At 37.2% G+C, this 13,397-nt stretch overlaps 1 protein-coding gene across 2 annotated transcripts in view; it reads left to right on the top strand.

Moving 5' to 3' along the window:
- Col24a1 (collagen type XXIV alpha 1 chain) overlaps positions 1 to 13,397 on the top strand; it is a 354,563-nt gene that overhangs the window by 24,176 nt on the left and 316,990 nt on the right. For both annotated transcript variants that reach the window (XM_029560281.1, XM_029560280.1), the window contains exon 3: positions 1,262 to 2,625. In XM_029560281.1, the coding sequence (XP_029416141.1) occupies positions 1,262 to 2,625 (1,364 nt within the window). The remainder of the gene's footprint in view (positions 1 to 1,261; positions 2,626 to 13,397) is intronic.

The following is a 13,397-nucleotide window of genomic DNA, read 5'->3' as shown; positions in this document are numbered from 1 at the left end:
TTTATGTTTTATTCTTTGTAATGAACAGAAATTAGTAACTATGTATTAATTCCCTGCAAAAATGAAAAATTAAGATAGTGAAAAATATTCCTACTAATTTTAATTTTTATTTATCTTTTCCAATCATAATTCTTTAACATTTCTGACTAGAGATTATTACAAACACACAGATGCAGCTGTGAGATTTCTAACCTAGATAATAATAAAGATCATACATATGACTAAGTTATGTTGCATTTTAAAGAAAGGATTCATCATTTTTAAATGGATGGCAAGTCGATTTATATGACTCTACAAGTGAATATGAAATCTTATTGGTTCTAGTAGGAAAAACTTATTTAGAAATTCTAGAATCATTTGCAAAGCCAATAGTAGAGGTCCAATGATAAATCAGGCAGGACCTGAGTTCCAGAAGTTTTCACATGAGAGAGACTAGCAGAGCACTGATTCAAGACTATAATGAACAATATGTTTTTGAAAATTCATAATTATATTAAACCCATATTATATACAATCCATACTACATAATAAATATTGGAAAAGAATCCACAGACTGGATAAACATTGCTGGAGAAGACTGGAAAAATTAAAGAGAGAAAAATTTGAAAGAAACAGAATATGATGAACACAATAAAGTAAATTTAAATTCCATTTTCAGTCATTATCCAAGGATTTTGGTGTCCAAAGCGAGTGAGTCAAATGCAGTATATAATTAAGGCATTAGGTGTACAGAGCTTCAGTTAAATTCCCAAAAGGTTAACAAGTCAGAATTTAAGTGATAGTGTTGTAAATTTAATTTGTGAATGTGATTATGAATTACAAATTATTTTTATAAGCAGGATCTCACTTTCTTTTTAAATAGATGTTATCAAAATTTAATTTCTAAATTCAGGAAATAAACAGTGTTTTGAAATCCGTGAACATATTTATACAGTGGAGAGGCAAGTGTCATAGTGAAATGGAAGAAAATGAGTGTTAACTAAATTTTGAATTAATTTTTGGGCTAAAAGATAGTAGTGTGTGTGTGTGTGTGTGTGTATGTGTGTGTCTCACATACACACACACACACGCTTGATTCAGATTGTTGGATTAAAGATCTTACTATCCCCTTCCCTAGCTTTTTATTATAGTTGTTGATAGAGTGTGCTTGCATTAGTTGGAAGGAAGATTTATTTTTATAATCAAGTATTTGTATGAATACATGAATGCATAAGAGTAAGAACCTTTCTATCTTTCTCTCTTTCTCCCTTTTGATTTCCAGGCATAGATGTTCTTCATCAACTAAGCCTCGGAGGCAAAGATGTAAAACACTCACCATCAGTGACTGCTGTGCCATCATCATTCACACCGTTACCTCAGGGGCTCCATTTTACAGAATCAGGTGTCATTTTAAAAAATGATGCTTATATTGAGTCTCCTCTCATGAACATTTTACCAGTCAGCTTAAGACAGCCATTTACAGTACTGATTGGGTTGCAATCACATAGAGTAAACAATGCATTTCTCTTCAGCATTAGAAATAAAAATAGACTGCAGTTAGGAGTGCAGTTACTACCTAAGAAACTAATAGTACACATCGGAGGAAAGCAGTCTGTCCTTTTCAATCACAGTGTCCACGATGGGCAATGGCACTCATTGGCCATCACTATTGGAGACCGAGTTGTCTCCCTGTTTGCTGAGTGTGGAAAGAAATATTTTAGCCGAGAGACTGTTTCAGAAGCTCAGAACTTTGACTCTTACAGTGTGTTTACCTTGGGAAGTATGAATAATAATTCTGTCCACTTTGAAGGGATAGTATGCCAGTTGGACATTATTCCTTCTGCAGTGGCGTCTGCAGACTACTGCAGACATGTGAAACAGCGGTGTCCCCGAACAGATGACTCCCAGCCTGGAGCAAGCCTTCCTAACACAATGGTCATACCAAGCAGGCACCCCGGACATACTCCTTTGCCTAGAGGATTTGGTGAGACAGAATTGCCGCAGAAGACATTCACTGAAGGCAAAAGCATTCCAAATATCAAAAATAATGATTCTGCCAAAGTGCATAAAAGACAAGAACACGAGATGTCAAGATATCAGTTGTCTTCCCTCCATTCAGGAAATGACTCAGCTCTGACTCTCATAAACAAGGGGATTCAAGCTAAAGGAATTACCATTGAGGAACAGAGGAATTTAAGCCTGTCAGGAACTTACCATCACCTCAGTGAGGCAAGCATGGACACAGAGGTGAAATTTAGCCCTCTCCTAAATGAATCAGAAAACATCACACAACATGGTGAGGGGGTAGCTAGTTTGTGGCTACATACAAAGACTGCATCCAGCCTTGCACATACAAATCAAGATGGTATGACTAATCTCAAGAAAGCTGTCACAGCAAACCTGCACACCAACGAACTCATGGAAATGGAACAGATTTTAAACACTACCTTGTATAGAGTAACAGATGGGTCATCTGTGGATAACCACCTTGAACTAAGGAAGAAAGGTGAATTTTACCCTGATGCTACTTACCCCATCGAAAATAGCTATGAAACTGAGCTTTATGATTATTATTATTATGAGGATTTTAATGCAATGCTTGAAATGGAGTATCTAAGAGGGCCAAAAGGGGACACCGGACCTCCCGTAAGTTGTTTTTTCATTTTTAAACTGTGTCTTAATGCACTAACTTACCAGATATTTCAAAGAGTTATCTGGACCATACAGTACAGAACAGGTCAGCTCTGTCACAGACATGTATCCTGCCATCGTGACCTTATGTTTGTTATAGCACATCTGCCAGAATGCAAACCTCACTCGAATTATCTTTTTTTTTTTTTTTCGGTCTTTTTGACACAGGGTCTCCCTGTAGCCCCATCTGTCCTGCAACTCACTATGTAGACCAGGCTGGCCTTGAACTCACAGAGATCCACCTGCCTCTGCCTCCCGAGTGCTGGGATTAAAGGCATGCGCCACCACGCCTGTCTAAATTATACATTTTTTAATTGGCAGGCAGAAAAAGTTTCCTAATTCTGGGTAAAGTGGTGGGCAAACTATATGGTTTTCTAATCCAGTTGGAATCCAACCAGAAATTTAACTGCAATATAAATCAATATTCTTTTTTATAGATTTTTTTTTAATTTTATTTTATGTGTATGTGAGTATTGTCTACGTGTAGGTAAGTGCACCCATGTTGTACAATGCCCGTGGAGGACAGAAGAGGCCATCAGATCCCCTGGAACTGGAGTTATGGATAGTTGTTAGCTTCCATGTGAGTGCTGGGATTTGAACCTGGGTCTTCTGCAAGAACACCCAGTGTTCTTAACCACTGAGCCATCTCTCCAGCCCCTAGATCAGTATTCTTTACTAAAAAACGAAAACATAGGCTCAATGCCTAGTTATGTTAAAAGGATATATAAACATTAAAGAAAAACATACTAAAAATACAGTTAAATACTCCTTCATCAGAATGATAGCAAATGGATTAATAGACTCTAAGATTTGTTTTAGATAGAAGTTAGTTTGTAGTCCATTGCTGGAGAAAGGACAAACCTTGGCATTGTTATTTTAAGTGAAATGTTTTCATTTCCATGAGTAACACATTTTGTTATGTCTTTAATGATACAGTCAATTTTTTATGGATTATAAAAGCTCTACTGACCAAAAGTAAAAATGACCAGTCATCCTACTTTTGGAAAAAATTCAGCTTATTTAATTGACAGACCTCAGCCAACCCACTTATTTAATAACATATAAACAAAACAGTGAGATATTTGACTGAACTTTTCAGATCTGACTTTATTTGTTATGCAGGTTCAGTTAGTATGAAATCAACCTTTGAAAATTTCTAAATTCATTTAAAAACCATTTGAACTCATGATGTTGAAAATACTGTTTTGCCTTTCATATTTGAATATCCTAAGTAATTTGAATATGTCATTAGAATTTTTAAAAATTTGCATGTATGCTAAATATATCTTAAAGCATTTCTCTACTTAATGAAAATACAACTTGAGTCATTCATTTAGTTCCAGAAATCATAGAATGGGATGAGATGATGCCACTCTCCTGGCTTGTGTTTCCTTGTGCTCATTACTTGAAGAAATTTGATACATACTCAAGCAACTCTTTCTAGAGCACAGAGTTGGAGGTTAAAATAAAACCCGATGAATATACTACTATCAAGAATTAAATGCTTTGCAATACCTATAAATACTTATTAACATATTGGTACCATTAAACCACTGGGCTGGTTGTATTCAACAAGTAGAGTCATTTACTTTTTCCCAAAAAAAGTTAGTGTAGTGAGATGAGCGCTAATCTCTTAATCTCACTTTAAAACCCCCAAGAAGTAATTCAGTTTGGGTCTGTAAACCAATAGCCTTTTTAGCAGATAGTTATTTAGTCTCTGCTGTACTTAGGTCAGAAACACAATTTTGGCTCTGAAGGAACCTACATATCAATAAGGGAAAAAAGGAAAATACATTTAAAACTTTATCTTGTGGTAAGGTAAGATACATGCTGTTGATGGGTAGGAAGGAATATGTGGGGTGGATATTCAGTGGTAATAAAAATAATATTTTCAAGTAGATCTCTATGAATAACTACCTAAAGACCACTATTTGTGATAGATTCTACATGGACGTAATTGTTTAGGACTGAGGTTTGAGGAATAAGTATTTTGATAGATCAGAAGGGCAGTTTTTCTGTCATTATTATTATTATTACATTATTTTTATCCCCAATTTTTAACTGAGCTTTTGTGCATTTTGTATAATACATCTTAATCAAATTTAGACTCCTTCCCTCCTCCCCGACCCCCATAGTGCCCCCCTCAACACACACACCGGATTTCAGACATTCTGTCATTAAGTCCTATCTGGTCAAGCATTTGTATCCAGATGTCTCTTGGTATGAGTTTATTCACCAGAGTCTAGTCATCCTATCCAGGGTCACTCCCTTAAAGCAGATCTACCCTGCCATACTACACAGTAATCATTTTCCAATATTTCCTTTGCTAGGGTTGGTGCTGCTGCCCATTTCCCCCATTCTAGTTCTGTGCTGGGTTTTTGTCTGATTGGGTCGGCATGGGTCTTGGGCATGCTGTCACCATTGTTGCAAGTTCATATAAGCAGGTTCCCAGAGGCTGGAAAGTCTCCATTTCCTGATGTCCATGCACCAACCCTGGCTCTTACAGCCTCTCTGCTCCCTCTTCCTCAGTGGTCCCTGAGCTGTGGATGGGTAAGGTTTAGTATAAGAGTCCTATCCAAGGACATGGACTCTATAGTCTCTTTTTCTCTAAAACTTAGCCAGTTGTGGTCTTCTGTGTGCAGGCAATCATCATGGTGGCTATCACTCATTGAGTGCCCTGTGCAGAAAATCATCATAGTGGCTATCACTCACTGAGTTCCTGTGGAGGAAATCATCATGGTGCCTATCACTCATTGAGTGCCCTGTGGAGGATGCTTCACTTTGCTGGCCTTTGCACAGATTTTCTTAAAAGAGCTTTGTGATATTAGCACAATTATCCTCATATTTTTAGGGAAAGAAACTGGGGGCTAGAGGAGTTGATTGTCTTTCCTATAATAACATTGCTAGTAAATAAGAGATCCAGGATTTCAACACAGATTTTTCTGCTTCTGGGCCCAAACTCTTTTATGTTTGGCAAGATGATGTTATACTATAGTCTTAACTGCCAAAAGTCCAACTTTATGTTTTTCTCAGTGGAGAAGTTTGTAGGTTTTTAAGCAAAGATATTAATTCTACAAAGTCAGTCTGGCCACAGTACCCAAAACGGTGGAAAGTTACTGTTACCATTCTTGGTGGTACATGGTTGGGAATTATTCAGGTTGACAGAAGTAAAAATGGGAAGGTGAGCTTCAAGAGATATTTTGAAGGAAGATTTCATAGAATGAGGCTATTAATTGGACCAAGGGTCCAGGAAAAGGGAATTGGAGATGACTGTTGAGTTTGAAGACTTCAGATTTTGAGAATGATGACACCATTACTAAAACAATTGAGAGAATAAATCAATTTTAGCAGAAGATAAAGATAAGGAAAATAAGTCATTCAGAGGGAAAAGCTGAAGAGGAGAGACCGAGGCTGAGAATATACATTTGAGTCTTGTCGGTATTGCAGTTGAAGTATAAGGTTGGGTAATATTTTCAAAGAAAGGAGTGTGCAGTAGGGTTGGAAGCCAAATTATGGGGAAAGGTTGCTTTCTGGTTCTAGAAGGCAAAAAGCAGAATGGCCAGAAAGTTTGGAGAGAAAAATATTGTACTTATCATAAAGCTTCAAAAAGAGATTTGGGCGAAGAAATTGACATTGCAAAAAACTAGAGTGATGTCAGAGAGAGAGGAGAGAGAGAGAGAGAGAGAGAGAGAGAGAGAGAGAGAGAGAGCACTGGGAGAAAAACTGGGAAATCCATTCTTTCTTCTGATGAGCAAGCTATCGCTGAGCTTTGAGAATCCTGCTGCAGCACAGTGTAGAAGACTAAGGGGACTCTGGGGAGCAAGAGTCAGAACGGTGCAGAACTGTGAACTTCAAGAGGCTGTTTTATCGCTTCCTGGTGTGGCTAGGCCAAATTTTCCCACTTTTAGGTGACAGTATTTTCTGTCCATATTCCCACGCAGTTCTGTCAAGTCTATCTTTTCTTCTTTATGATTTTATAGACACATTAATAATTGTACATAGTTATGTACAATGTAATAATCCAATACATGGGATAATTCCAATGCCTAAAAACCAAGACATTGAACACTTTTATCTCCTTATCATTTCTTTGTGGTCATCAAATGGAGTCATCAAATTCCTGCCTTCTAGTTCTTCATGAAATATGTAATAGGTTATTATAAACTAGTCACACACTGTACTGAAAAACACAAAGATTTTTCTTATCTAATTATAATTTGGTTACCCAGCCTCCCTCCATGTATCCTCCTGTTCCTTCCCAAACTCTAGAAACCATCATTATTATATAAATCTCTCCATGAGATAACTGTTTTGTTCTTTTTTTCAGCTTTCACAGATGAGGGAGACAATGTGGTATTTGTCAGGGTCTGGTTTACTTTACTTACTGTAATGCCCTCTAGTATCATCCATGTTATGTGACAAAATTTCATTCTTTTCATGGCTGGCTAATATATCCTTGGGAATATTATATACCATATGTTCTTACCTGTTCATCTGCTGATGAACACCCAAGGTGATTCTCTATCTTGGCTATGGTTAACAGTACTACAATAAACGTGGCAGATCATACGGTGATTTCATTTCTTTGGGGCATATACTTGCAGTGGTTAGATGGCTGAATCGTGAGGTAGATCTCTTTGTGTTTTCTGAAGAATCTCCCTACTGCTTCATGTAATCACCTTACCAATTTACATTCCTACCAACAAGAATTTACGAATCTTTTCTGCATCCTTGCCCACATTTGGTCCTTTTTTTCTTTTCTGAATAACTGTGGTAAGATGATATCCTGTGGTGGTTTTGATTGCATTTCTTTGATAACTAGTTGCACTGATTATCTGATGACTAGTCTGTGACTATTTTCTCATTCTATGCATTGTCTTTTCATCTTGTTCTTTCTTTTGCAGTACATAAACTTCTCAGTTTTATATAAAACCATTTGTCTGTTTTTTCTATTATTGTCAATCCTTTTGTGGTTTTATTCAAAACACTGTCACTAATGTCTTTTTCCCTGTATTTCCTTCCAGTAGTTTCATAGCACCTAGATTTGACATTTATATGTTTGATTCATTTTGAGTTGATGTTTATATGTGATGGGAGGTAGAGATTTTATTTAATTCTAGTTTTCTCAACATCATTTATTGAGGCTATCCTTTCTCCAATGCATATTTTTGGAACTTTTGTAAAAAATCAATTGACCTAAGATGTATGTATCTGTAGAATCTCTATTCTATTCCATTGGTCTTTATGCTGATTTTATGACAGTGCCATGGTATATTGTTTACTAAAAGCCCAGTAGTATGTTGTGACATCTGGTGTTATGATGGCTCCAGCTTTGTTCTTTAAGACTGGTTTGGCTATTCAGGGCATTTTGTAGTTTTTTATGAATTTGGGGATTGTGCTTTCTTGTGTTGTGTGTATATTTCTTTGTGTGTGGTGTATGTGTATCTGTGTGTTGTGTGTATATTTCTTTGTGTGTGGTGTATGTGTATCTGTGTGTTGTGTGTATATTTCTTTGTGTGTGGTGTATGTGTATCTGTGTGTTGTGTGTATATTTCTTTGTGTGTGGTGTATGTGTATCTGTGTGTTGTGTGTATATTTCTTTGTGTGTGGTGTATGTGTATCTGTGTGTTGTGTGTATATTTCTTTGTGTGTGGTGTATGTGTATCTGTGTGTTGTGTGTATATTTCTTTGTGTGTGGTGTATGTGTATCTGTGTGTTGTGTGTATATTTCTTTGTGTGTGGTGTATGTGTATCTGTGTGTTGTGTGTATATTTCTTTGTGTGTGGTGTATGTGTATCTGTGTGTTGTGTGTATATTTCTTTGTGTGTGGTGTATGTGTATCTGTGTGTTGTGTGTATATTTCTTTGTGTGTGGTGTATGTGTATCTGTGTGTTGTGTGTATATTTCTTTGTGTGTGGTGTATGTGTATCTGTGTGTTGTGTGTATATTTCTTTGTGTGTGGTGTATGTGTATCTGTGTGTTGTGTGTATATTTCTTTGTGTGTGGTGTATGTGTATCTGTGTGTTGTGTGTATATTTCTTTGTGTGTGGTGTATGTGTATCTGTGTGTTGTGTGTATATTTCTTTGTGTGTGGTGTATGTGTATCTGTGTGTTGTGTGTATATTTCTTTGTGTGTGGTGTATGTGTATCTGTGTGTTGTGTGTATATTTCTTTGTGTGTGGTGTATGTGTATCTGTGTGTTGTGTGTATATTTCTTTGTGTGTGGTGTATGTGTATCTGTGTGTTGTGTGTATATTTCTTTGTGTGTGGTGTATGTGTATCTGTGTGTTGTGTGTATATTTCTTTGTGTGTGGTGTATGTGTATCTGTGTGTTGTGTGTATATTTCTTTGTGTGTGGTGTATGTGTATCTGTGTGTTGTGTGTATATTTCTTTGTGTGTGGTGTATGTGTATCTGTGTGTTGTGTGTATATTTCTTTGTGTGTGGTGTATGTGTATCTGTGTGTTGTGTGTATATTTCTTTGTGTGTGGTGTATGTGTATCTGTGTGTTGTGTGTATATTTCTTTGTGTGTGGTGTATGTGTATCTGTGTGTTGTGTGTATATTTCTTTGTGTGTGGTGTATGTGTATCTGTGTGTTGTGTGTATATTTCTTTGTGTGTGGTGTATGTGTATCTGTGTGTTGTGTGTATATTTCTTTGTGTGTGGTGTATGTGTATCTGTGTGTTGTGTGTATATTTCTTTGTGTGTGGTGTATGTGTATCTGTGTGTTGTGTGTATATTTCTTTGTGTGTGGTGTATGTGTATCTGTGTGTTGTGTGTATATTTCTTTGTGTGTGGTGTATGTGTATCTGTGTGTTGTGTGTATATTTCTTTGTGTGTGGTGTATGTGTATCTGTGTGTTGTGTGTATATTTCTTTGTGTGTGGTGTATGTGTATCTGTGTGTTGTGTGTATATTTCTTTGTGTGTGGTGTATGTGTATCTGTGTGTTGTGTGTATATTTCTTTGTGTGTGGTGTATGTGTATCTGTGTGTTGTGTGTATATTTCTTTGTGTGTGGTGTATGTGTATCTGTGTGTTGTGTGTATATTTCTTTGTGTGTGGTGTATGTGTATCTGTGTGTTGTGTGTATATTTCTTTGTGTGTGGTGTATGTGTATCTGTGTGTTGTGTGTATATTTCTTTGTGTGTGGTGTATGTGTATCTGTGTGTTGTGTGTATATTTCTTTGTGTGTGGTGTATGTGTATCTGTGTGTTGTGTGTATATTTCTTTGTGTGTGGTGTATGTGTATCTGTGTGTTGTGTGTATATTTCTTTGTGTGTGGTGTATGTGTATCTGTGTGTTGTGTGTATATTTCTTTGTGTGTGGTGTATGTGTATCTGTGTGTTGTGTGTATATTTCTTTGTGTGTGGTGTATGTGTATCTGTGTGTTGTGTGTATATTTCTTTGTGTGTGGTGTATGTGTATCTGTGTGTTGTGTGTATATTTCTTTGTGTGTGGTGTATGTGTATCTGTGTGTTGTGTGTATATTTCTTTGTGTGTGGTGTATGTGTATCTGTGTGTTGTGTGTATATTTCTTTGTGTGTGGTGTATGTGTATCTGTGTGTTGTGTGTATATTTCTTTGTGTGTGGTGTATGTGTATCTGTGTGTGGGTGTGTACATGTACATGTGCAGGTGCAAGTACTTGTACACACATAGAGGCCAGAGGAGGATATTGGGTGTCCTGCTCTGTCACCTTCTGCTTTCTTCCCTTGATACAGGGTTTCTTATTGAACCTGGTACTGGGTTGATTACTGGACACTTCCAGTGATCTCCTCTGTCCTACCCCCTATACTGCTGGCATTACAAAAACCAACTCTGGGTTTTTTCAGGGTTCTGGGGAATTGAACTCAAGTCTTCATATTTGTTTAGCAAGCACTTGTACTTGTTGAACTGTCTCTCTAGGTCTGGGATTGTATGTTCTGTCTTTGAAAAATACCATTGATATTTTGATGGGAATTGTATTTAGTATGTAATTTTCTCTGTGTAGGAAGGAGAACCTAATCCTATTAATTCTTCTAAACCATGAGCCTGAGTGATCTCGCTCGCTCGCTTTCTTTCTTTCTTTCTTTCTTTCTTTCTTTCTTTCTTTCTTTCTGTTCCTTCCTTTCTTCCTTCCTTCTTTCTTCTCTTCTCCCTCCCTCCCTCTTTCATTTGTTTGTTCATTCATTTGTTCCTTCTTTCCTTCCTTCATTCCTTCTTGCCTTTCTTTCTTTCTTTCTTTCTTTCTTTCTCTCTTTCTTTCTTTCTTTCTTTCTTGAATATCTTCTTCAATTTCTCTTATCAGTACTTTGTAGTTTTCATTATAGAGCTCGTTTACTTTCTTGGGTACATTTCTTCCAAAGTATTTTAATTTTTGGTAGACGTTAGTAATGGGATTTCTTTTTATTTCATTCTCAGCAAGTTTATTAACTGTATTACAATGTCACTAGATTTGTGGTGGATTGTTATATACTGCATCTTTACAGAATTCATTTCTCACTTTTAACAGTCTTGTTGGAGACTTCAGATATTCCCATGTATAGAATCACTTTGACTCCAGAAAGGGTTAATTGACAGCCTCCTTGCCTATCCAGACACCCCTGATTTCTTTGTTACATAATTGCCCTGGTTACGTATGTAGTATGTTGAGTAACAGTGATAAAGTAGACATCTTTGTGTTGTTGCTGAACTTTTAGCTTTTTCCATTCAGTATGATGTGGGATGGGTATCTTATATGACTTTTACTATATTAATGTATGTTTCTTCTATATCTAATTTGTTGAACGCTTTCATCACCAAAAGATTTTTTATTTCATCAAATGTTTTTACTGCATCTATTGTGATAATTTATGGCTCTGATCTTTCATCATGTTACTATAATATATTGTGTATATTGATTTATGTATGTTGAACCATCCTTATATCCTTAGGATAACTATAAGTAGATTATGGTATATGATCTTTTTGATATGTGGTTCTGATCAGTTTGCTAGTATTTTGTTGAGGACGTCTGTATTAAGATACTGCTCTGTGGGTTTTTCATTGTTGTTTGTCTTTGGTTTTGGTTTCTGAATAATGCTGACCTTAAAGAAAGTGTTCAGAAGAGTTCCTTCTTTTCTGTTTTTTGGACCAGTATGAAAAGAATTGATATTACTTCTTTAAAAGTTTAGCAGAATTCAACATGAAGCCATCAGGTCAGTTTGCTGAATCTTCTATTATGCATTCACCCTTATTACTTGTTCTTGGTGTGTTCAAGGCTTTTACATCTTCATGGTTCAGCTTAGGTAGGCCATAAGTAAACAGAAATTTAGACATTTCTCCTGGATTTTCTAGTTGTTGGTGTATAGTTGTCTATAATAGATCCTAATGACCCTTTGCAATTCTATTATTTCAAGAGTGCTGTACCACATTCTTTCATTAAGCCCACTAGGATATCCATACCCATTGACTGAGTTTTCAGTTGCCTTTAGTTAGTTCTTGTTGCTTTTTTTAAATTTTTAAAAAATATATATATGTTTTATTCTTTAGAAGAAGCATTTCATTACAGCTTTAACATACTCAATAACAGTTTCCAGAGGAAAGATATATCCTTTCAAAGAGGCTATAAAAGTTTTAGGTTCACTGTTGAATTAATACAGTTATACAACATTGAACTCAGTATAAACCCTGTAAGACATAAGATTGAATGAGTTTTTAACCTTTAAAAAAAGATCTCCATTTCATTTTAAAATATACTGTTTCTCCTCTGCTTCCTTGGGCCTGCAGGACCCACAGGACTCTCTCCGGGGTAAGTGGATCATGCCCTCCTCACCTTGATACACTCCCCCCCACAGCCTAGCTTGGGTCTTGTCCCATTCCTTGTCTTGGAGCCCCAGGCACCGGGGGAACCACCACTGCTTCCTGATCCTTTGCATGCAGACCAGCCCAGTCCCCAGGAGCCCTCTGGGCCTGGCCCTGCCCTTACTTCCCTCTGCTTCCCTGATCTGCACAAGCCTCCAGTCTCTTTCCCTGGAGCCCTTGGGGCCTGATCTCACCCTCACCCCCCTCTGCTTCCCTGGACTGCACAACCCACCAGCCTTTTTCCTGGACACCAGGGGCTGACCTTTCCGCTTCCTGATCCTTTGCATCCAGACCAACCCAGTTCCTAGGAGCCCTTGGGGCCTCTTCCCATCCCTATCTCCCTTTGCATCTCTAGGTGGCATGGCCACCAGCTGCCCTAGACCAGCATCTTACCTGGGCCCTGCTCCCAGGCCAGTCCAACCTCCAGATTCCCCAGGCCAAAATCTTTCCTGGAGGGATCCAGACCTTAGGAGAAAGCCTGAGAGCATCTGATCCTCATCTGACTTGGGCCACTGTGGAAAATCCTGAAGACAAAAGCAACCTGGCCACTCCAACATAAAATCAAAAGAGAAAGCCAGAAGCTTAGAGGAACCAGCTTTTCATGCCCCAAAAGTAAACCACAAAGAACTACAAAAGAAATTCACATATCAAAATCACAGAGAAAAAATAACATGAAAAAAAACCAAAATAACATATCCCCACCAAATACCAATAGTCCTCTAGAGGAATACAATGAAAACCCCCTAGAGATAATGCAGGCCATGGAACTCAAAAGAACAATCATAAACATGATAAAAGAATTCAGTGAATTTAAAGAACACACAAACAAAGAAATTAAAGAACTGAAGGAAGATAGGGATAAACTTCTGAATGAATTCAGAAAAGAGTTAGAAATATTGAAGAATAC

The sequence above is a fragment of the Nannospalax galili genome, unplaced genomic scaffold (genome assembly GCF_000622305.1).
Source record: "Nannospalax galili isolate Female #2095 unplaced genomic scaffold, S.galili_v1.0 scaffold9, whole genome shotgun sequence".
Lineage (NCBI taxonomy): Eukaryota > Metazoa > Chordata > Mammalia > Rodentia > Spalacidae > Nannospalax > Nannospalax galili.
The sequence above is the reverse complement of the archived record's forward strand: the minus strand, read 5'-3'. Positions and strand labels throughout refer to the sequence as shown.